Below are 24,901 nucleotides of genomic sequence, written 5' to 3'. Positions count from 1 at the left end.
GCCCTCACTCAAAATGGCGGCCGCGGCGCCGCCTGGCGAGAGGCTCGCGAGACGCGCGGCGGGGCCGGGAGCTGCCCGCTGCAAATGGCGGGGCGGCGGCCGGCAGGGCTGAGGCGAGGCGGGCGGTGCCGCCATGGAGCACATCACTACGCCCAAGGTAAGGGTAAGGGGCCGCGGTCCCCTCGCCCCGGCAATCAGCCAGCCTTGGGTTTCTCTCCCCAGCTCCTCGCAGGGCTGCGGAGCGCTGCCTGGCCGCTGGGTCCCCGCAGCGTTGCCCTTAAGCTCAGGGAAAGGCGTGAAGTGCGAGTGGAAGCGGCGGGGTGTAGGGTGAGGTAGAAGTTAGCTAACCCTAGAAGCTCGCTGTGCTTCCGAGCATATTTTGCTTGTTTGAAGGTGAATTTCAGTCAGCGAGCTGCCTTTGTTTGCTTTTAAGGGACGCGTGTTCATTAGTGGCCCTCTTGCTTGTCAGGGCGCTGCGAAGTCTGGAAGGCTTCAAAGTCTTAAAGGGTAGCTCTTCTGGTACCTCTCACTGCATCCCAGTGTTGGAAAATGAAAACTTTCACTGAGGATGCCGAGCAAAAAGTGTTCTGAGCGTGATTCCTGAAAACTTTGCATCAAAGTGAAGAGGCCCCTCAGTCTGAATAAGTGGATCAAAATGCATTTTGAAATGAAGTGGAAGAGTTCAGGGAGTGACAGCTGGGAAGGATTTCCTTCAGGCACTGTTTTCGATGCTGCAGTGGCGCTAAGGCTGACACTCGCTGTATTTTGTTTTGTTTCGTTCTCTGGGATATTAATTTGGGGATGTTCCTTACTGATGTTGCCTAGGCAGTTTGGCTGTACTGACAGGCGGCTCCAGGGATCTGAAAAAGGCAGATAAAGATACGTGCTGAAAAACAGCGTGTAGTGGGAAGATGTACAGCCAAGACCCCTGCACTTAAACTATCTTAAAATTTTTCCATTATTTATTTCAGACCAGTGACTGTAAGGAAGCTTACGTATTCAGTACACAGAAATAACTTATTAGCATGATCTTAAGCTGCGTGTCTTCTTTCTTTCCTTTTTCTTTTTTTTTTTTTTCCCAGTATTTTTGTTTTAGGATGAAATCTGCCTTCATTAACAAGCAAATAGACTCAGGAAAAAAATATGAATTATTTTAATTAACGTTTTAGACTGCCCTCATGTTTCTTGAAACCCTTTTAATTAGGTTAGTGTGGTTTATGAAATGCGCTTACATGCTTAAGCAGTGTGTTACAGCAAGTAGCTACCAATACTTTTTTGTAACGACTGAGCAGTTGGAAGTCAGCTATAGCTGACTATTAAAGTATAGCTTCACCAGCTATACTTTAATAAAAAAAAAAAAAAACAAAAAAACCAATACTAACATGGACAGTCTTCTCTTGTAGTTCTTTGTCTTATTATTCCTGCAACCTTGCACAGTAATAAACTTTGATAACTTTGGCTACAAATCCAGTAATCCTATTAACTCATGCTGGTGTTAAATCTTGGCAATTTGGCCTTTTTGACGTCTGAATTATTTTGCCAGCTATTGATTTAAATTATAAGGCTGGGTTTGTAACGCAGGGGGTCTAATTCTTATGTTTTTCTCTTTTTCCCTGATGTGTATGTTAGCAGTGGTATGATTATGGTTGAGCAGGTGTTTAGGATTTCCTTGATCAACGTCAAATTTACTTTTTTAACTCTCTTATATTGCAGGTTGAAAATGTGAAATTACTAGATCGATATGCAAATAGGAAGGCAGCAAACGGGACGTTATACCTGACAGCTACCCATCTCATCTACGTGGATGCTTCTTCTGAAGTCAGAAAAGAAACATGGGTACGTGTAATACTTGGAGCCTGTTTAAATACAAATATGAGATACAAAGTATTTTTATATGCCGTATGAGTAGTTTTGTGAATTCTAAAGTTGTGTTAGTCTTCTTATTGCATTCTGATTCTGAAAATGTTTAACAGAAATTACTGTTTTGGAAGGAAATGTGCAGAATGGTAGAGTGACCTGATAGAGATGACTCTGAATTGATGTCAGTTCCAGGAAAGGAAATAACTTAACCTAGTTTTCTATCTCAAGCTCAGTGTGCAGAGCTCCCAACCTTGAATTTACAGGTTTTAGAAGTAGAAAATTAATGCTGAAACCAGCAGCCTTTGTTATTGATCATAAAATGGGAATGACAAAACTTATTGCAGATGGGGGTGGAGAGGATACAAAATAAAGAGAATTTGGCTCCTCTTAGAACAAGGTAAACCCAGTTACATTAGCAGTCTCTAAAAATAATTTGTTACACACCTGTGCTTTTTCACAGTCTGGCTTGTAATTACTTAGCCTTTGGGTGCACAATCTGGATGTTTATTAAGTTTTCTTGATAAATATAATAAACTCATTTTCTGCTGCTAGTAATCGGTTAGATGCATTAAGCATATTGCAGAATTTTTGTCTGTTTGTACAGATTATGGCCTTAATAGTGGTTATCTGAAGGATTTGATTATCTCCTGTTTTTTTAGATTCTGCATCACCATATTGCAAGTGTCGAAAAATTGCCTCTGACCACAGCTGGATGTCCCCTTCTTATTCACTGCAAGAACTTCCATGTGGCTCACTTTGTTATTGGGCAAGAACGTGACTGTCATGAAGTGTATACCTCATTGCTTAAACTTTCACAACCAGGTATTTGGGACAGAGTCTGTTTCTCAAACTGTTGCCATGCAGTAAGCTGGAAAGCTTGTCTGAGCAATAGAGAAAGCTTCGCCTGTCAGACTGCTGCTTTTGCTGGAGAGGAGGATGTGAAATCAGAATCTGTTTCCACTGCTAGAGATTAATCGTGTGGGTTAGCACAATAAGCAGAGCTCTGCCCTCTGCACCAGGCTGTCTGCTTCTAAACTAAACAACGTTTTCTGACAGTGGAAACAAGGAGGTCTCTGATGAAGGACTTCTGAAGACCTGTACAAAGTTGATTTGCTGGAGTGAGGTGGTGTGCAGCATCTCACGCTTCTTTCTTGTAGCGCTCTTGTAGCTGTTGTCAGTTCTTTCTGTGATTTAGCTGCTGGCCGTGTGTAATTCTGCCCTTGCTGTTTGAGCCAGATGTCTGTAGAATTCTTGATCCCACACAGTTGTAAATGTTGTCAACTTTTGTCATTTCCCAAAGCGGGGTTAGGTTAGTCTTCAGCATTTGTCTTCTTTCAGATGTGAAGCCCTGTGCTTTGCCCTGGTGCCATGACCTGGAATCGGTCATAAGAGTAGATGCAAAACATCCTCAAAAACCTGTGGTCTCTTCTGGCCTCTTTGTTCTTCTTGCAGGACAGCATTCCAGAGGTTTTCCTACCTGGCTTCTCTTTATACTAGCTTCTGTCTCTTTTAGTGAACCAGTATTTGGTGCCTTGCCTTATTATAAGGGTGTAATTTTTGATTGCGTTTTGTGACTTCGGCACTAGTCTAAAGGGAAGGAATTAATGGTGCCAGTCTGCTTCATGCTCACCATCGCATAGGACTTGAATAGAAGGACTTCAGTAGAAACAATTCTGCTGTGTTTGAACTGCCAATTGAAATTAGGACTTGTGCCTGTTCCCAGCATCTTCCTTGTGTCCTGAGCTGTGGAGTTTTCCTAGTTCTGAAGCTTTAACTTTAATGCTGTATCTGGCAATTTTCTGATGTTCTGTTTAAAAGCTGTCACTTCTCTTCCAGTTTTGGAAATTAGACTCATGTAGCATCCTGAAGTGTGGGAGCTGTCACTTCGGGAGATTACATCAGTCAGTTTCTTTTGTCTTGTGGTTATTTGTGTAACATGCTGTAGCTCTTTTGTCCTATTTATGGATTTTTTTTTTTTTAGTTCTTTGGTCTAAAATTTCTTTGTATGTGTTTCTTTCACATTATTTGGTAGAGCATATAATTATTTATGATTTGCACGTGTGATTGACAGTTACGGGTTACCTGTCTGGTAACCTGGCCACATTATCAGACTCTGGCAGGTTGCACTCTTTCTGGAGAGCTTACTGCCTTGGGAGTCAGCTGAATGAGTTATTGGTTGGATTTGCATTTTCTGAAGAGAGTGAAGGAAATTGGGAAGGATGAGATGGAGGGAGGAAGAAATTACCATTTGTCAGGCACAGCCTGAAGCTTTTGTTGGGCTGCCAGTAGTATTCAAGACGTCTGTCAAGCTTTCCATGCAGCTCAGAACTCACTGTTGAATGATGAACTTAGAGGTGTGCAAGACTCTTCACAGAAAAAGTTATCTTTAATGTTTTCATTTCTGGATTAGTTCTTCCAATATCAGTCTCTTCTAGCATGCCTATTGCAGAAAATTCAGTAACAGTTTGTTCAGAAAGAATTAACTTCAAAATAGTAATTCTGATAAAAAATTCTTTAGTGTATCTCCCTGTCAGTGGAAAATGAGTACTAGAAATTCCGGAGGATTTGAATATGAATTGATGACACTCAGCGTTACCCAGAATGAAACGTGTACATGTAAATATGAGGAACGTTGCATGAAGACCTAAACTTATATGCCTCATCCAATTCATTCATCTGTGAGTCCAATTTGGCTTGATAGGATTAGGAATGGTTTTGAGGAGCTGTTGAGAAATTCCAAATATCCGTACTCTCCTATATAGCACTCAAATAATATTTTTGAGGAGTGAAAAATCAGTCTAAGTAGTCTGCTTATATTAGTAAAAGTATGAAGTGATAAAATTTAAACTTCGGACTTGTGATCTTTGAGACAGAATCATAAGTAAAACAGCTGTTATTGAGACATGGCCAACTATGAGGTGAAGTGGCTTTTATAGAAAAACCTTGGCTTTTATAGAAAAACATTTCCAAGTTTCCTGACTGTTCTTGACTGAATAATTTGTTTGGTCCTTGTTTTCAGGTAGGCTACACCCGTAGTGCGGCGTCTTGCACAGTGTTCTTATACAAAAAAAGGCCTTTAGGAAGAGGTGTTGACCTTTCCATACGTCTTTTCTAACAAGTTAATTTTTTTTCTTCTTCCTAGTGAAACCTGAAGAACTTTATGCTTTCTCTTACAATCCGAAAATGTCTAAAGATAATCGGGAGATTGGATGGAAGCTGATTGATTTGAAAGTAGATTACCAGCGTATGGGAATTCCAAATGACTATTGGGAAATAACGGATGTTAATAAGGACTATGAGGTAATTCTTGTCTGAAGTAGCCATTTGGTACAGTATCTCTTCTTTTGGTATTAATGACATCCAGCAATCCTACTGCTGCATAAGTGATGCCTCTGGGGAGGAGTGAGCTCAGTTGGTTTTAATTGAAGCAGCAGCTCCTTGATGTGAAGCTGTGGGTAATGATGCTATGAAAGAACAGAGCTGCAGAGTCACCTTGGTTTGCTTTGATTCCTCTGGCAAAATACCAGCTACTTACTTTTCTAGAGAAATGTCAAGCCATCTGTTAGGAAAACCGAAGTACCTTTAGCTTCTGTAGGTATTTCCAAGTCCTGCCCCACCAAGCTGGTGACAGATGTGTAGAGGAGAAATAAATGGCAGCAGTTTGGCTTGGTGTGAGGAACAAGGCAGAGAAGAAGGGGACTAGGTAAGGAAGGAAAAAATTACTGAAAACGGATGCTTTCTTGGTTAGATCTTATGCTACGGAAGGGTTCGTAATCATTTCAGTCCTAACTAGCTGCTGCTGTTTCTTTTTTTTCCCCTGTAAGGTCAAGTTACAGGTCTAAATGTTAAATGGAAGTATTTTTTAGCAAGCTTACTCAAACCCCTGCTTCATATTTCCCTTTTTATTTCTCTGTTGTGCACAGACTTTGTTTAAAAGACAAAATGAACAAGTGAGGAAGATACGAGCAGGTTGTCCTGAATCCCTTTGCCCTGCTCTCCGTTCTCTCCCCAGCCAGTTGTTTTTTCCTGTTCCACTTTGAGTTGAAGAAGTAGATGCCTTGTTGTCAGAAGCCACTGGTGGTTTTAATTGACTGTCTTTGGATGTCTGAATTGAGATGACTGAAGAGATGCTTTTCCCATTAGCTGATCAGGGTACTGGAATGTGGGCAGCTAAAATTCTGAGTCACTTTGAAGCTAATACTTAACTTTAATTGCCAAAGCTGTACAACTTCCTCTAGGTTTCCAGTTTGTGTTCTAAACTTGTCAAGCCTTAAATAAAGGCTTATCTGTGAAGTATATGCTGAAAAGACATTTTCTGAGGAAAATGGATAAAGCTGATGCTACCTGATTACTAGAAGATCATTTCAAGTTGAGTAAGATTTAGAGGAAAATATATGTTTCTTTTTGTGGCAAATCAGCAGCTTTTTTAAAACGTAGGCCTTCAAAGAAGTTCTCTTTAAAATGTTTGGTGTACTGTACAGTCCAGTTTTAGGCTCAATTGCAAAATTCCGTTACCACGCTGTTTTTATTATTTTCAGCCATCCCCTCGTTTTTTCTAAATGCATTTTAATGGCTTGACGCTTCAGATATGGTTTGTTTGATGTGCTATGGTGAATAATCTATTGCCGTATCTATAAATGTGAAGTTATAAAATTTTCATGGATCTTAAATTGCTCAGTAGTCACATTTGGATTTCTTCTTTCTTCGCACTTCAGGTTTGCAACACGTACCCTCCAGAAATAGTGGTGCCTAGAGCAGCAAATAAGGCAACGGTGATTGGAAGCTCAAGGTTCAGGAGCAGAGGGCGGATTCCGGTGCTTTCCTACTTATATAAAGAAAACAATGTTAGTTGTTCATTGTCTATTGTCTTGGGGGTGGGAGGGGAGGGCAGAGGTTCCCCTTCTAGCGAAAGGAAAGAATGTGATGATTATTGAAGTGTGCTTCTCCTAACAGCTCTAGAATTGGTTCCTAGACACAGGATAAGCTGGTTAAAGCCAAATATTGGGGGTGCATCCAGTGTTGGGTAAAAAAAAAAAAAAAACAAAAAAAAAAAACAAAAAAAAAAACCACGAGCTCTCCAGGCTTCCTGTCTGAAAATTTTTGATCAGCTTTCAAGAACTCCTTACGTGTAGTTCTGTTTTTAATGTACCGTGTAGCTATATTGAATAATGTTTAACAAGAAGCATGTTAACTCAGCTAAATTGTCTTACTATTGAAGAGGAAGAACCACCCTGAAACGAAACCTTTGCTTATTCTGAGTTAACAGATTCATTTTTTTTTTTCCCTTCACTGAAGACGAGAATGTAAATTTTTAACTTTGCTGTCTCAGCAGTGTTTTAGATGCAGATGCTAGGAAAATGCTGTGACAGTCAAGTTGTTGTTTTCCTGAGGAAGCATGCCTTGACCTGGGCGACTGCGTGGAGTTGTTCTGGCAACAACTGGGATTTCCTTAGGGCATACCCAGTGCAGTTTTGAGTGTGGAATGGTAACAGCAATGGATAAGCAAAGCAGTAGAAAGAGAGAAAAGAAAGTAGAAAAGAAAGGTTAGGGAAATAGAAGTCAGGTGGAGAAATTGAAAACTGCTAATGTTTGGGATGATGAGCATCAGGCAGAGCATAGTGGATTTGAGGACATAGCATTAAAGGTCTGCTCAGTCTGTTTTTAGGATTCTCAAAATTCTGTTTCTGTGAAATATTCCCATGGTATTTCTGCGTCTCCATTTAAGTGGCAGTTTTTTAGCGAAGCAGAGAACAGGACACTTAAAACCAACAAATTATGGTATTCTTTAGATCAATGCAGCAGAGAAGATCTGAAAGTAGGAAAAATGTGTTCTTGTGTATTGCAGGCTGCCATATGTCGCTGTAGCCAGCCGCTGTCTGGGTTCAGTGCTCGCTGTCTGGAGGATGAACAAATGTTGCAGGCGATCAGAGAAGCCAACCCTGGGTGTGCCTTCATGTATGTTGTAGACACAAGGCCAAAGGTATCTTCACTGGGTTCCTGGCTACTTCTAAAGCTTGCATCTCAGTTAGCGATAGTGTTTCCAATTAATTCTTTCACAGCTCTGCTAATGCTTTCTCACGCAGCATTAGGTTAAACTGCGTCAGTCAAAGATGAAATCAGAATCAGGCTCCTTACTCTGTGTCTTAATGTGGTGAATGTATGACTGTGCGTAACAGAACTGCACTGTGGAGTGGTAAGAACGCCTGTGCTCTCAGGCTGTTCTGGGTTGAGGTCTGTGTTAAGGATGACCCGAAGTGAGCAGCAGTCTTGAAGCTGGCTGAGACAGTGAGCCATTTTCCAGCAGAAAGCCAGGTCCTTAATGCTTTGAGTTGCAGCAAAGCCTCCGAAATCACTTTCACAAGGCTAAAGTGCTTCTATCTGTGGACTGGGCAGAAGTGGGGCTGCATGGAATCTGAGAACAATTGAGAAAGGCAATTTAATGCAATCAGCTTTTCTGGTCAGTAGCCACTATCTGGAGCTTGAACTCTGTTGCTGAGGGGTTTATTATATAAGAGATTATTGAAGAAACTTTCTCCAAATGAAATCTGTAATCCTCTTGAGGATTTGAATTTAGAAACTTAATCAAATGATTGCCTTAAGCACACTGAGGGTATAGGTATAAGCAAATTAGGACACACAGCACACTTATTTAAATACGAAGATGTACATGGCTCTGATTAATAAATGGCTTCTGAGAACCTGCTTCACTATTCAGACTTTTGAGTTTTTATAGAAAGCACAAATTCAGTTAAAATATGGTGAGGAAAACTCATTTTTGGGGAGATGGAGTACTTCACCCATTGTTCAGGCATATTTTGTCTTTCTGCAGTATGACATTCCGTAAAGACCTACATTTAATTACAGAACAGGCTGTATATAGCAATTATTGTGTATTCGTTTGGTACAGACATCTTCTGGTCTCATAGTTGTTCCACTTATAAGTTATTGTTATTTGGTTGTTCTGAAGATGTTCAGATACTATTGTACCTGAACTTTCTTTCTTCTCTCCTTTCTGTGGAAGCAAATCTTTCCTTCTCCCAAATCAGTATTTGGGGGCTGGAGGTATTTTCTTTGTCAGCAGTAAAGGTTTCATGGTAACTCTTGAACAGTTTTGGGTGATTGCTAGAACAACTGGCAGCTTTTCAACTTCTTTTTCTGCACTCCCAGTCAGTTGCTGTATTCTTTCCGCTCAACTTTAATGTTTGTGTTTCCCTCAGGTGGCTTTATTTCATCTGTGCATGTATGTCTGTGAAAAGCTTTGGAATTCTCTTACTATTTCTGTACTACCATGTATGTATGTTACTTGTAAAAATGGCTTTTCCTAGTTTTACTTTGATACGCTTCTGTCTGGCTCTCTCTGTGCAGTTTCACAGTAAAGACAAAATGTTTCTTTACCTTTTTGGATGACAGTTCTCTTCTGCTGTTGTGCGAGGTTTTGCTACTGCCTGTCCTAAGAAGTGCTGTGCAAGGTCTTAATGAGTCTGTGCATATGGCTAGTGGGTTGGAGACGCTGATGTCATTTTAGTAAAGCATCTGGAAGTAATGTATGGGGAGGTGGGGAAGGACACCTGAGCAGCAGCTCTTCTTTAGTATATATTCTGGGAGATTTAAACACAACTGGCAAAGCAGACTTGTTTATTTCTGTGTGTTGGTTCTTCTCACTTTCTCTCCTTCCATCCTGTTCCCTTGAATTTGACAGTTAAATGCCATGGCCAACCGAGCTGCTGGGAAGGGTTATGAGAACGAAGATAACTACGATAACATTCGCTTTAAGTTTATTGGCATAGAAAACATCCATGTGATGCGGAACAGCTTGCAGAAACTCCTGGAGGGTAAGTATGGTGCATGCAGGTGGCCAGTTTTTATTACCTTTGGTTCCTCTTGAACAGAACTTTTCACTGATAACATATAAATCCAATGTGCGCAAGTGCGTGTGGACTCAGAGCTGTGGTGGAAGTTGATTGGCAAAGTCCACGTATATTTCTTAGTCTCTGCTTTGTTGAAGTGTCTGACAGTGTTAATGTTAAACATTTTCCCAGTAGACATTTCCTATGTTACTGTGCTTAGTTTTATGATGGATCAAAACCAGGAAATGACACTAACAACGTTCCTTAATTTTATTAGTTACATAAAACGTGAATTTCTCAAATGTTCCAAATGAAAAGAAAAACACTTAAAAAATATTGTTTAACTGGTGAGAGATCCTCATGGTTACTTTGAGCACTGAAAGAAAGCAATCACTGGTTGCTGAGATACTTCTCTGGGGTTTGCTTTGTTTAGTTTTGGACTACTTCAGTGTTAAGCAATGTGTCTAATTGGAAATAAAATTCTAGCTTGTTTTTTTCCAATGACTTTAATCTCAGAGTTCTTATTTTTTCACTTCTAATTTCTTTGAACTTGTTTTGTTCCTGGTACGTGAATACTCAGGTAACTAAGCTACTCCTTGAAATTGTGATCTTGGGGGAAAATGCAGAGGAGGGCAGGAGAAATACTTCCAGAGCCTTTGGAGGCTGAGAGGTGAATCAGGCCTGTATTTGCATTGGTGTAATTTGGGAGAAATTCCCTTGAAGGCGATAAGAGTACCTTGGATCAAACAAGTTACTCGGCAAGCTGGTTTCCAGGAATATGAACACATTTGTGCTAGCAAAGGCTGCGGAACAAGTCAGAGTAGGTGCTGTAAATCATTCTATTTGGTCCATGTGCTTAGTTTTCTAAAATGTAATATAAGCGCTGTCATATAAAATATGAATTTAATATTAAGTAACCAGCATAATGGTTATCTTACTTGGAATAGCTGAATAATTGATGCTACCAATTGCCTGGCCTGGTAGCGCTGCAGAATCTGTAGTGAGCTTGGAGAAAAATGAGGCTCTTCATGTCACCATGAGATTGGCCTGATCAGAAGTATTCAGTCCTCAGTTGCCCGTAGCTGGCAGATTCATTTTGTGGTGGAAGAGGAGGAAGCATAAATGCTTGTTTACTCCCAAATTCTTCTTGTTTGCTAAATTTTAACAGTGATAAAAAAAAAAAAAAAACACCTCTCTTACTAATCCTGAGGGACTGTGGAACTGTATTACTGTATTTTCTGTGCTGGTTCTCAGTATAGCATCTGAGCTGCCTTCAAGGCTGTGTTATTTCTCTGTGTAACTTAGAGCTCTCCTTTCTTCAGATCCTTCCCATAGTGACAGCGTGCTGGTGATCGTTAGGTGTCTGTGCGATGGTGATTGGGAGTGAAGTAACAAATCACTAAAAAGTAATTTGTGTTGGAGAAAGCTCAAATGAAAAAAGTACTGAGATAGTTTTAAAAGGAAGAGGAGGCAGGTACTGTTCTCTTGTAGCTAAAAAGTTCTGGATTGTGTATTTATATATGAAACCTGTAGTTTGTTTCCTTTAGACAGGACGCAGTCTGAGAATATTAACATTTAGGATCTACAAACCTTTACTGCTGTGAAGGGATAATGGGGGGGGTGGGATGAAGATGGTGTTAACAGAGTCTCTCTTTTGTTTGTGTTCTTAGTGTGTGAAACAAAGTCTCCTTCAATGAGTGATTTCCTCACTGGGCTGGAGAACTCAGGTTGGTTACGGCACATCAAGGCTGTGATGGATGCAGGTGTCTTTCTCGCCAAGGTAAAACTCTGTGCTGACCTGCAGGTGAATTTAAAAGAATTTACCTGTCACGTTAGGGACTCTTCCAAGGCTGTAAGGCAGTCTCTGGAGAGAAGGTGGGAAAAACTTCTTCAGATTGGCCCCACTTCTTCAAAACAAACAAAAGCCTGCAGGCAGAGTGCATCAAGTCAGTTACCCAACTGGCACTCTGAGTTGCTTCACGAAACTAAATGAAAAGCCATAGGGATTGAGACAGTCCTGTGGACTGCATTATAACGAATGCTTACGTGGATGTTCTTACTCATTTGAAATGGGTAAAGTTATAGAAAATGAATGAATGACCTTTAGAAATGCATTTGTACCCTATAGCACTGTCCTTAGGAGCGCAAACAATGTGTAACCTTACATTCCTAATGCAGCATGCTCATTAGTAGCTGGACTGTTGTGTTTTAAATGAGGAGTTTTGCAGACCAGCTTGTTTTCTCCTGGTTTAATGGGGTGCAGGGGCTGCTAATTTGTAATGTTCAACATAGCCGTTGTTTCTGTGGAGTCTTTGAAAAGAATGTGACTCTGCAGCCCAGACAAAAGGAAAAAGTCAGTAAAGTAAACGGCTCTTCAATAATAGGAGAGGGAATACAGGCAGTGAGTGGCAAGAGCAGCGAACTTCTGCAAATGCTTCCTTTTCTCTCTTAAAACTTCATGGTGTAGCAAGCAAGAAGCTATTCTGAATTTATCTTCTGCCACCAGTACGTAGGGATAAAGGTAATCCCGATGGGAGGAAGCTGGGGTGAACTCTTCTAATTTATCCTAGTCCCTGTGTGCACTACTTATTCTCTACTCATCTACCAAATTTTTCCTCAGAGGAAAGGACCGAAAATTCTTGGCATGTCAGAAAACTGTGTTTTGAGATCAGAGGATCTTTTGTTTCTTGACAGTCTCTCATGCTGACAAGGCATGCTCCAGCATTTTATTCTGGTTGGGGTTTCTGGGCATGATGGCTACATGCCCAGAAATGGTGCGTTTCCATGGTCCAGATGAGAAATGACAAACTTCCCCCTTGGGTTTTAGGCCAGTCTGGTAAACGCAGATGAAGGGACAGCATTTAATTACAGTAACCAAGCTGGAAAGCTGTTAAACTGTTCTGTCTGGTCTTCACAGGCTGTGAAAGATGAAAATGCCAGTGTGTTGGTCCACTGCTCTGATGGCTGGGATCGCACAGCGCAGGTCTGCTCCCTGGCTAGCCTCCTCTTAGATCCGTTTTACAGGACTTTTAAAGGATTCATGGTAAGAATACGGATGTTGGAATTTCAAAAAGAAAAAGTGCTTCCTGGATTTGAAATGTAAACAAGCCCTAATTAAATGTTTTAGGCCATTTTCTGGAACAAACAGTAGGTGACCTATATAAAAACAGCTTTGATTCTATAAACAAGCTTTAATTGCTCTGAACAGCATGGGCGCAGAACAGCAGCAGTTGATTTACAATTCCCAAATCTTTGTTTCCTTGAAAGTCCACGTGAGAGCTGCTAATGAGACATTTCATCAAGAGATGAGTGAGCAAAGGATGGGACTCTGGCAGCAATCCACAAGAAGAAGTGGTGAAGAAACTTGTCACCTAAGACAGACTGATCTGCTAGGATTTTAAGATGGGGGAACTCATTCATGTGCACAGGGAAGTGTGTAACCTGTATATCACACAAAATCTGTGCATCATTTAAGACCTATTTTAAAGCCATTACATGTGAATTTAGCCATTCGCTTTTACTGTGAGGTTTTTCTTACATGAAACCATCACTGCATAAATAGTGTGATCTGTGACCTTTCCATTCATCTGCTTCAGTTAATTACTGAAAGACAAGCTGCTGCTCGTTCTCAGAGTTCCTTAAAAGAAGCCCCGAGATCAGAACAATGCAAATTTTGCTCCTTCACTGTGTTGTACTGCTAGACCTGTTCCTTTCAGTACATGCTATTTTCTTAATTACTAGTTTTGTTTCTGGATTAAACTACAGTCTTTTAACAATTAAAATTATATCGGTGCAAAAAATTTACCTCGGCTTGGGTAGTGCTCTGGACAATTCTGTGTGATGAACATGGCTTTGATGAGGGTCAGGAACTGTAATTAAAATGCACAAATGCTTGTCCTGTGAGCAAATAGCCTGTATACACAGATCCTAAGACAGTGGTTATTCCTAGATGAATGCAACAGCTCTCTCTAAGAATTGGAAAAATTGAAAAAAGCGGTATAACTTAGTTTTCAAAGAAATTTCTTGTGAATTTCTGCCTTACTTTTATTAAGCCTCTGGAGGATATCAGGAATTGATCTTTAATGTGATCTAGGAAGACACATAATAAAGGATTAAGCATAAGTCATTTGGTTCCTTGTGATGCATATTTTAAAGGAAAATGCTGCTCCCTTGTCTAAAATAATATGTTCTTATCAGGAAATATATATAGCAGTGACATTCTGTTCGAGAGAAATAACCATATAGTTTTTCTAATTGCATCCTGAGCTCAGTAAACAGCTGTACTTTTTATATTCGTGTGTGTTAAACACTTGTTAAATTCCAAATGCTGATGTATTTTGGTGAATGTCAGGATGGTCTCTTTCACATTAAACAGTACACAGTGTAGTACTGAACTGTTAATTGTTTTAGCTGTGTCTGTATATTATGATCTTAACAACACAAACTAAAACTACCTGAATACAGTACTAGCCTTGTTTTCAATAACTTGTGATTCCAACAGTGATGTTGTAGTGATAACTGTGGTTAACTCTAACCTGTAAATCACTATTACTGTTTTCATTAACTTCTATGGATGTACTTAAAACTGTAGGGTCATCAGGAAGCATCAGTTGTAAGCTTTGTGGAGTTAATACTAAAGATTTCATTTTGCTTTTCCTGAAGAAAGTTTAGTATTATTTTTTCTTACCTCTGTTTTGAAACTAAAGGTCCTAATAGAAAAGGAGTGGATTGCAATGGGCCACAAGTTCTCTCACAGGTAAGAGCATGTTACCTTGGGTGTAGCGACTGGGTGAAGCCTTGACAGTGGAACTTGTGTAGTGTTCTCAAGTTTATGCTTTCCATCTAAAAGTTAAAAGGAAAATACAGCACAGAAGAGAAAAAATTTGGAAATGATTTGGTGACCTGAGGCCAGTATCTGCTGGGGTTATTCCACCAGTGCTCTTTGGGGATGTTCTTTTCATTACTTTATGCAATCATGCAATTACGAACAAATTGTTAGAATTTTGAACATTTTCCTACCTGTAAAATCACATCTGCATTATATGGAGACTGTTAATGTCTTGGTAAGATATGTTCTTCTCTAATAATTTTCTTACAGAAAATCTCAGCTAATATTTTTTTGGACTCTTACCAAAACAAACTTCAGGCCGCTGTAGCCGTTTTGACCTGCATTCTCTAAGCAGGATAAAAACGTTGTCATCCTGTTAATTGTTAGCCTGCATATATCGGGAATATTGCCTTGGGGTACTTCTTGTTCCACTTGCCATAGAGAAACTAGAAATCAAGATGGTCCAAAGGAATACTAGGAGGGAATGTGCAGGTCTACTCAGTGCTAGTAACTTGTTAAAAATGGAGACTTTTGTTCTTGATGTGAACCTGACTCCATTTAATAGTAAAACGAGGCCGTTTCCATGAAGTATATCAAGGAAAAATAAGCCATGTGTGCACGCTTAGCTCTTGCTTTAGAAGAAGTTATCCAAAGATAAAATAGCTGTACAGAAATTGTTGGCCAAACAAACGCCCCGTTTTTTAGGGACTGTTTTCACTTTTCTTAAGACTAAAATGATACTCCTATTCTTCTAATATATAGGGTTGTTCCAAATATGAGACCCCTGTAAGAGACAAAAAGTACTTGAGACCCAAATTTCACCATTGCCTAAGAATATGAACTTGTCTTCCAATAGCTGGAGAAAATCTTTCCTCTCCTAGTGGTGGCCTGTGTCTTACAATTCTGAGGGTAATCCGTCCTTTTTCATACTTCTTAGGTTATTGGAGTTGGAATCTAGTTGGGATCTGATTAACCTGATCCCTGTAATAAGAAATCTTATTTAATTTTTCTGCTTGGGTTTGGGGGCACCGTGTTTTATTTCCCTGGATTTTCAGGTCATACCCCTTCTGAGAAAAAGAGCATTCTGCCCTAAGTTTTTCCTGTTAAGAAAGAGCAGTCAGTACAGTACAACAGAGGGTTGGCTGCTTTCCAAAAATACCATTGTTCTTCTGGTTGTTTTTTATTTTTTTCCTTTTCTTATGGTATATAATGAAAACCGTTATTTCCCTGGCTAGGTTTTTGCAGAACTAGTAGGGTTTTTTTTCTGAACTTCATCTAAAGCTGTGAAAAGGTTTATGCTTTTTTTTTTTTCTGAGTAAATTGCCTACCAGGACTTCATTTCTGCCGTCTGTGAGGGCAAAATCAGGTTATTTTGGGTGTCACTGTGCATTGTGGTTAGCCTTGCACCATAAAATACTCACGCCCATAGAAGATCACAGAAGACTCCTTTTTTCATTGTTTCTTACTGTTCCTGGTAGACAGAATCTTGTTAATGCCAACCTTTTTATCTCAGTTCGGGGCTAGTGTTACTTTTTTATGGTAAAGCTGTAGACACTCCTTTGGAGAACGTTGCATTTTATTCTGGTGCTTGCATCATGGCATAGGCTTAAGGGTTGCTATTTCACAAGTTTTCCTTGTGATGCTCAGAAGTCTGTTATGTGGGTTCTTCCATTGCTAACTTCCCTTTTGAGAAGGGGACGCTGCCCAACTATTCCCACTTCTACCCAGTACCCCTGACAAAGGAGTAATGCTTTCTTGAGGCTTGCCCTGGTCTGAAAGAGAAAAGCTGGCACTTGATCAGAATCCCGTTGTGTGTGCAAAGGCTTAATCCTATAGAGAGTGCACTCCCACAAAGGTAGCATGCTGCAATGAGTTGTAGGATAAATTGCATATTTTTTCTGACTCTGCAGAATAATTCCTTATTCTATTAGCGAAGAACATTTTGTAGGTAGTGACACAGAATTTGACCCTGTTTTGTTTGTATTTCTCTAGGTGTGGCCATTTGGATGGTGACCCAAAAGAAGTGTCCCCTGTCTTCACTCAGTTCATTGAATGTGTCTGGCAGCTGATGCAGCAGTTCCCTTGCGCGTTTGAGTTTAATGAGCGCTTCCTTCTTGAAATCCATGATCACGTCTACTCCTGCCAGTTTGGAAACTTCCTTGGGACCTGTCATAAGGAGCGTGAGGATCTGAAGTGAGTTGGCAGTTTATAGGGTCAGCAGTCTGGAAAGCAACTCAAATGTCAGAAAAAGGGCAGGTTGTGTGTTTGATCCTAGTGAAACTGTAGATTGGTGAAGAGTAGCATTGTCTCCATGGATGTTTGTTCTGCAGCGTGGGAAAAAAATAGTAGATGAATTACATCAACCATAGCCAGATGTGATCCAAATTAAAACAATACTTTGCAGATAGTGCTTTTTGGATTGGATGTTGTCCATTTTAAACGATTATATACTCCTCAATGATATATTTTGTGTCTATGAAATAAAGCAGATACTGTGTAAAAGTAATTCTTAGCTCCTTTAATCTAATTCTACTCAGAACAGCTAGCATTATTGATCTACTTAACTTGATTCTTTTTTTATTGATTAGATCTTATTTGTAATTGACAGAATCTTTGAGAAGACCCATTCTCTGTGGCCTTTCCTCTTACAGAAGAAGCAGGAATTGAGAAATCCATTGTACAAAGGATTTACAGCTTACAAAGAGCTTCAGCCAAACACATTACCTTTTAGTTTCCAGTAAGTTACTTATTTAAAAAGGGGCGTTTCTTTCATTGTAACGGTTCAGTAACTCAGGTTTACTGAAATAACTTTCTTGCTGATTAGTGGTTTGTTCTACCCTTTGCCTTCATTCCTCATCCATAAGCTGAAGATAGTAGTACATGAGTAATTGATAAATAAATGCAGGTACTGTAATTTATTTTTCTTTTGCTTTCCTTTGACAATGATAGCGGGGGAAAAGCAAGCAGAAGAATAATTCCACATAGGTAGATTAACACCCTCCCCACCCACCACCACCTCCAACTTCCTCTTCTGACAAGAAAATTTGAGAGGGTAGGCAACTGTTTAAGTTCCTCCTTTCCTCTCTTTTTTTTTTTTTAACATATATTAAGGAAGTCTTTCAATTGAGAATTTCAGTGTCCAGTCACACCCAGGCTTGACGCAGCGAGAGTGCACAACACTTCCACAAGAAGGGATTTCTTGTTGCAGTGTGCATTTGCTTGCCCTGGGTGCTACAGCTGGAGTGAGTAGTTGTGCTTTGTTTCTGGCTCACTCCTCCTCCCTGCTGAGAGAGGGATACAAGGGCTTTTGTACGTGCTCTGTGTTACTACTGGAAGGCCAAGGGTTTTCACAGAAGTAGAGAGGTAGGACAAACTGAGAACTGGAAAGTGAACTGCTCAAATCCTGAGTGAATCTGTTGTAGAATAGCCTATCCGTGTCATCTTTTAATACCTATTGCAAACACGTGTGGATCATAGGAAAGAAGTACTTAAACCCTCAGAAGTTTTTCTTGAACTTTGTTAAAGCGTTATGAAAACTTGTCTTATCGATACGAATTTGATAATCATAGGTTGTGGCATTTTCTTACATCAGTTACTAACGTTTGATACTTCTTGCCTTGAGTACCATCTGGTTTCTGTTATGACCGCTAGCGTACAATTGGCTGCCTAATTCTTCTTTTTTGCCCTGTTCTCAAGGTTTTGGTGTGGGATGTACAATCGCTTTGACAAAGGAATGCATCCAAAACAGTGTGTGTTGGATCATCTGCTAAGCTGCATGAGCCAGAAGATGAAACTAGAGGACAATGCATCTGAATTAGAAAATGTGAGTCACGAATCTTGTCAATACTTAAAATTATATGCTGGTTTTGGCAAATATAACTGGATTAAATATTGGCATTAAAACAATTGTTTCAACATACTGTGCAGAGTTGGACAAAACGAGGAGGTAAACGACATTACTGTAATGACTATATTCTATTACCCAAAACCCTCATCTTCTAAAGTTGTTTGGTCAAGTGCTGTTGCAGGCTTACAATGGTCTAATTCTCTAAGGAAAACAAGTTAAAAGAAATCTGAGTTTCAGCCTGATGTGCAGCAAACTTCATGTGAGGGTTAGGAAAGAAAAGAATGGGCTCAATTTCTGTCCCCCTGCTCCCTAAAAATATAAACATTGTTGGTTACAGCTTGCTCCCCGATTCTGCTTTCCTTCCATTTACAAGACACGTTGGAAAAAAGTGATGATCAGCCAGGTTTTAAAACAGTGGAGTTAAGATGAAAGCTGGCTTTCATGTAATGGCTGAAATGCAGATAGGTAGGCTGAATTGTCCTCCGGAAGTGGCTACCTTGGAGCTGAAGCATTTGAAATGAAGGGCAAGCTTGTATATCTACCACTTCTGTTCTGTGGTGTTGGAGGGCAGCGATAATGTGTCCAAAATAACCAATTTCTCTTCTTCAAACCACAGTAGTGTAATAAACAGCAACACACAGCACAAAGCTTGCTCAGTTCTGTCAGATTCCCCAGAGATATATCTTTATCTTCATATAGATAATTATAGCCGTTTGGGCACAGCAAGAGGGAAGGTGGGGGCAGGGCTGTAGTGGAAAATAGTCTTGTTAGCTTTTAAAGGGCTGTAGTTTTGTTTCCATAGTTTCTGTGTACAGCTGCATGAAAGGAGAAGTGTCTTTTCTTTCTGCTCAAGGCGCTACTTACAATGTCCTTTGTGTGCTTAAAAAATAAAAAATCTAAAAATACAGTAGTGAGAGATCCATCTAAAAATAAATGGGTGAGAAGACCAGTGTCAGTGTCCTTTGCTAGGTTAATGTGAATGCTTAGGCTTGTGGTTTTATCGATCAAACAGTTTTCTTGTGTTTGTTTCAAAAAGCTCTGCCTGGGTATAGATAATTGCATGTGTTACTTTTTCAGCTCTGTAATTGAGCATGAAAGTGGCGCTGTCACGGGACTGTTATGTTGACAGTTGTGTGTGTATCCCTGACATCTGGGAATAACAGTTTTCATTAATGTTTTTAAATGTCTTTCTGTTTGTGTAGAAACTTCCCTTCCTTGATGGTCCTCTGCCCAGCGAAGCTTGCTCCTTATCTAAAGTAGGAAGTGCTGCTTCGAAAACACCACTGCTGAACACTCCCCAGGATTATGAAGGGGAACCGCCGCCTGTGCTGACCAATGGTATCTCAGTGGGGAACATAGATGTTATGTCAGATGTGGACCAAAAGAACAAAGAGAACCTGTCTAATCACCAAGACCTCCCTGACCTTAATGCCACCAACATTTTAGACTCTGAAGCTAAGGAAGGAGAGCCTCAGTGCCATTGATCAGCTCTGAGAATTGTGTTAAATGAAGCAGGTGCTTGTGGTGGTGAGGCATGAGGGATCTGTGCCCACCTTCTCCAGCCAAGTGTTTGTGTGTGTGTTGGCAGTGGGCTGTGCCCTCGCTGTAGCAAGCACAGTCTGTGTTTGGTTTGCATCATTTTGTGGCTAAAATGATGAAGATGCGTACAGAGCTGCTGAGGCTATCTTGAGTTAGTGTAAACCTTACTGTTCAGTGGAAATGAAAATGTTTAAGGCTAATAACTGCCTGCCAGTACTTGTATTTCAAGCTGAAAGACATCGTGGCCAATTAACGTGGGGTTTAGAAGTTGCCCAGTGTTCATGACTGGAGTAGGAAAGATGCAATCCGTTTATTTTCAGTGGTGGTGCAAGGTTGTAAATGCCCTTTCAGTTCATCTAAAATTGATCTAAAAAAAAAATATTTTCTTAGCTTTGAATGAATCTCTGCATGGACCCTCACCTTGTGGCAGAACTGATTCATTTTTTGTTTCCTATGCATATTTGTTAAACAAACAACAACAACAACAAAACTGTGCCTTTTTATGGAGACCATTTTAATGTCTAGCAATGCAATGTAGTATTTTTATTATTGTAGTGTAGGGTGTAGTATTTGGTCTTCTTTGTAGTCAGTATTTTTAAACACTGTTTTGTATCTGCTGCCAGCTTCCCAAGGATCTGTGCTGGTCTCCTGAGTTTAGTAGCTCCAGAGACACTGTGGTGGTTTTACTCGGGTGGTTATTTCACATCATGTGTTGAGTGATTACGGTGAATGTTACCTTGAATGTTAAAATCATGTGAAACCTTAGAGCTGAGTGGTCTGTACTGTCAGGACCTGAGGAAATGAACAATTTCTCTCATAGCGATGAATTTTGTCATTTGGTGAAGGTGGTGACAAAACCTAGATCAGGATGGGACCCATTATTGGACCGAGAAGTGGACATCTCAGCTCATGACTGTGGCTCCATCTTGGACTCACTGCAGTGCTTGTTGTGCTGCTTGGTTCCTTTGAACTGCAGTAAGCTCAGCTGGAGATACTGGTGGAAGTTGAAAGTTTAACACAAATATATTCCATTTACTCCATTCCAGCGGTTCATCTCCCCAGGGAAATGAATGGCACAGAAAAGCCATTCTGCAGTACTTGTTCTGGACAAATTTCTCCTATGGATGTGTTTAATTGCATAAGAGTCCCTTTGTGCAGCTAAATTCAGTAGTTCTTTTTTGCTCTCTTTTGGATTATGCTCAAATTCGGTGCTGCCATCAGGTCTTAAATCAGGTTTTTGCTCTTCTATAAAATTTTGAAACAAAAAAAAATAAAATCTAAGTTAGCCCTTCCCAATCTGCAATAAAAAGTAGGAACATTCCATTATTCTGTTACAACATTGCAATATGCAATTGTTTGTGTGCTTACAACCTGTCATGAAATGATGAACACTTAAATGTTTTTTCAAGAAGAAGGGGGGGAAAAATGAAAAACAAAACCAGCCCAAGTGTCACTTTGGGTAAGAAAATCTTAATTTTATGTCAAAAGACCCAAGTAAGAAGTATCTGAGAACAGTTTCTTTGGTGCCTGGAATGGCAAAGAGAAACTTTTTCTGATGTTGCAGGTTCTTAAATCTTAAAGCAAGTAATATTTGTCTGCTTTACAAAATAGCTGTTTTCCAGGTATGAGTGAGAGAGCTAGCGTGTGTGCTTGATTTTTCCAAGCTAAGCACATAAATTACTGATCTAGATACGCTTACGCTGAAGATGCTCAACATTTGTTGTGTGGGTATGTTGCAACTGCATATTGCATCATGCAAACAGCTATATATTTTATTTTGAAGGATGCATACTTCTGAATGCATCATTTTTAATCTCAAGATTATCTACTGTTGTGTCTCCATAAAAAAAAAAATAAATCTGATTAACATTAATCATGCTTAGCACCAAGCAAGATAGCCTGCCAGCCCTTGTTTGCCATATTCATTTACTCCTCAAATGAAGAGATCACACCCAAATCTTCGTCTTGCTGCTCTAAATACGCAGGGTTTGAAATTTTGCTGTAGATTTCCACTGGAGAGCAATGGGGAGATTCCTTCCCTTTGCTTCTTCATAGCCTAAAAGCCCAGTTGGGCACATGCACTTTGCAGTTCGGAGCTCCTTTTAAGCAAACTAAGAGACTAACCCTGTCTTCTCTTTCTAGGTAGTAAGAGTAGTGGATAGTATGCACAACTTCTTCAGTAGAGAACTCTTAAATGGTAAATTGAGACCAAGATAGGCATTTCTTAGGACCAGTTACTCTACGTCAACAGTTTTTTAATGTACTTTGTAGTGAAAGTTAGCGATACAGAATTATAGACAATTTTGACTGACTACTGAAGAATTTAGATATACCACTGGTTAATCTTTGTATAAAAACATTTTGCAGGAGGTTTCTATAAATGTTTACACACTGCCTTGTCTTTTAAATTACCGTAGATTATCTTAAAAAATGTATAATGAACTTTGCTTATCCCTAAAGTAGGATGCTGACATCTCCGCAGATCTTTGACTACAATGTTACTTTAGGTGCGTAAAACCCTGAAGAGATTACTTTATACACTGAAAGTGCTTATAAGCTTTTAATAATCATGATGCTTTTGACTTCAGTAACAAAACAATGCATGACTTTATACTTTGAAATGCAAAACCTAGCCAAAAAAGGGAAACATTCTGTCGTCTTAAACTGCTTGTGTTTAATATGTACAAGCTTGGCCAAAGCCTACAACGTATTCAAAGTCATTCATGCTGGTGCTGTAAATTTATGGAGCTGGAAAAGATAGCAGGGTTTCCTGGAATTCCATGAGATTATTTGTTTGAAAACCAATTAACTAGAAGCATTTTTTTGTTTTGTTTTGAAGATGAGTTCTGTTTTGAACTCTTTGTGTGTTTTTAAGACCAAAAAAAAAAGAGAAAAGCTGTTCAAAGCACTGCAGCATGTCCTCAGGTCTCTAATCAACCAGGATTGGCTTCCTAGAGTCTTGCAGAAAGCCCGTGTCCTGGTTCCTTAGGGAGTGCCCTGCTGGCGGTGGTGAGTGACTTCGTTATATGTTCCCTGAAAGCATTAAAGGGAAAAACTAAAAACTGTTAGGTAGGAATTTTGTGTGAGCACTGTAGAGGTGAAAAGTTACTCAACTTATTTATTCCTAGTGGAGATCTGCGTGTTGCGAAGTGATGAGTGCTTTTTTTTTTTTGTATTTGGAGCTGTTAACTGAACAATGCAACTTGCTGCTTTCCATTTGGATTCCTCTGCCAGGGAGGAAGAAGGGATCCTATTTGCTGTGGGTGGGTTCTGTTCGTGTAAAACTCTTCCGGGAGCACTCCCTGCTTTCTCAAGGTAGTCTGTTACGGTGTGCGTAATGTCTCTTGCTACAAATAGTTTGATATTGCCGTGGGCAAGTGCCTATAATACTCTGCATTACAGCTACTGTTCTGAAGTAGAGGAAGGGATTTGCCTAGCTTTATTTCGAAGTGAAATGTCTTAATGTGAATCTCCTAATGCTGGATTCTTAAATAGCTTTGTTTTGCAGCTGTTGTCTGTGGCAGGGAAAATCAAACCAGTACTGACTGCTTTACAGGAAAAAGGGAATGCCTGGTTTGGCCACAGGTGGTGTAGTTCCAGTTGGCCCTCTTCCACAGCTGTTTAGAAAAGCCTGTGAGCATAATATCCTTCTAGCTGTGTTTTGGTCCTGCTCTGAGTGCATGCCTGACATTTACATGCTTAGAAGAGGAGGCCACCATGTGGGTCCTTGTTGATCCATGAAACTACTTTGACTGGGCTAGAGGAGAATTGCTTCTAGGTCGCTACTAAACTACAGTGAGCTTCAAGTCCTGCTGGGAAACCTTTGGGAGCTGAAGGTGTGCAGAGCTTCCCAGGATCACAGCTGTGAGTTAGACCTTCATGGGTTGCAGGTGGAAATACCCACATGGTGAAGGGCCCTGTCTCTGCTGTTTCCATTGACTTTAGGGATTATGAGCCCTGGTGGGCACTCGGCAAGTACCCTTGCATCTGAGAAGCCTGTAACATGTGCAGGGAAAGTATTTAAAAGAGCTCTTCTGCCAGGTGCTGCTTCAGTTCACTTCTCTGCTTAGTAATGAATAGTCATGAGTGACCAAAAGAGATAAAAATGTTGTTTCTCTCTTCTCTTCTTCACCACCGCTTTGAGTGCTGGGATCATTTTTTTTGATAAACCCAACAATTGTTAGAAGCTGAGGCAGTTCCTTGTTTACATGCTGTCCCTCTTGCACACAGAAGCACTTCCCATGCCTGAAATCTGGGCTGGGAGGAAGTAATCTGTTCTGAATGTACTAGTTTTGTTTTAATTAATACACAGCACTTCATTAATTGGATGAGGAATGTCCCAAAACAGGTGAAGTCCATGTTTTAGTATCTTCAACACCAGTTGTAGCCAGGTCGGTGCCAGCTGCAGTCAGTGTAATTTGTTAGGGTGAGCATTTAAATGTGCACTCCTGTCCTTTTGGCATCTCTTGACCTACCGAGGTGATGCAGAAGGTAGGTGAAAATGTTTGACCCGATCCCCTACCAGCAGTCTCTGCATATCTGCCTGTTTCCATGTAGCAGCATCCTACTGGGCCAACTGGTAGCACTGGATCTGGTCACATCGGAGCACAACGTGGTACTTTTCTCATCGTCACCAAGTGATCTTTGTAGGAACTTACCTAGATGTGTGTGTAGTATGCAGCTGCAAGTTTTAAATGTTTTTGCTGTTTCTGTAAGTCGGATGCTGTTGTTGTCCTTAGTGTAATTGATGAGGGACATCTGTATAAAGCTGTGTATGATTAAATCCCATATTCTTGAATGTGCTGCGATGGCCGTACATATGTAAGTCATTTTAGTTAATGCACTGCTTAAAACCATTGTACCGTGTTTAGAGGAGCACTGTGTCCTTTCTCCAAATGTATTTGTCTCATGAAGTTGCATTTGTATGATGGTTTATTTTTATTTCTTACAAAAATAAATATCTTGCCTTTTTAAAGGAAA

At 40.1% G+C, this 24,901-nt stretch overlaps 1 protein-coding gene across 1 annotated transcript; it reads left to right on the top strand.

The window, feature by feature from the left end:
- Nucleotides 1–24,901, top strand: MTMR8 (myotubularin related protein 8). Its single transcript, XM_068697539.1, has 14 exons — nt 1–157; nt 1,714–1,836; nt 2,520–2,682; nt 5,003–5,160; nt 6,576–6,704; nt 7,706–7,840; nt 9,560–9,692; nt 11,378–11,487; nt 12,625–12,750; nt 14,414–14,463; nt 16,528–16,728; nt 17,144–17,272; nt 18,232–18,358; nt 19,585–24,901. The coding sequence occupies exons 1-14, from the start codon at nt 134–136 to the stop codon at nt 19,864–19,866; spliced, it is 1,890 nt and encodes a 629-aa protein (XP_068553640.1). The 5' UTR covers nt 1–133; the 3' UTR covers nt 19,867–24,901.

This window comes from Anas acuta, chromosome 13 (genome assembly GCF_963932015.1).
Source record: "Anas acuta chromosome 13, bAnaAcu1.1, whole genome shotgun sequence".
In the NCBI taxonomy this organism is placed as follows: Eukaryota; Metazoa; Chordata; class Aves; order Anseriformes; family Anatidae; genus Anas; species Anas acuta.
This window is presented reverse-complemented; position numbering and strand designations above follow the sequence as displayed.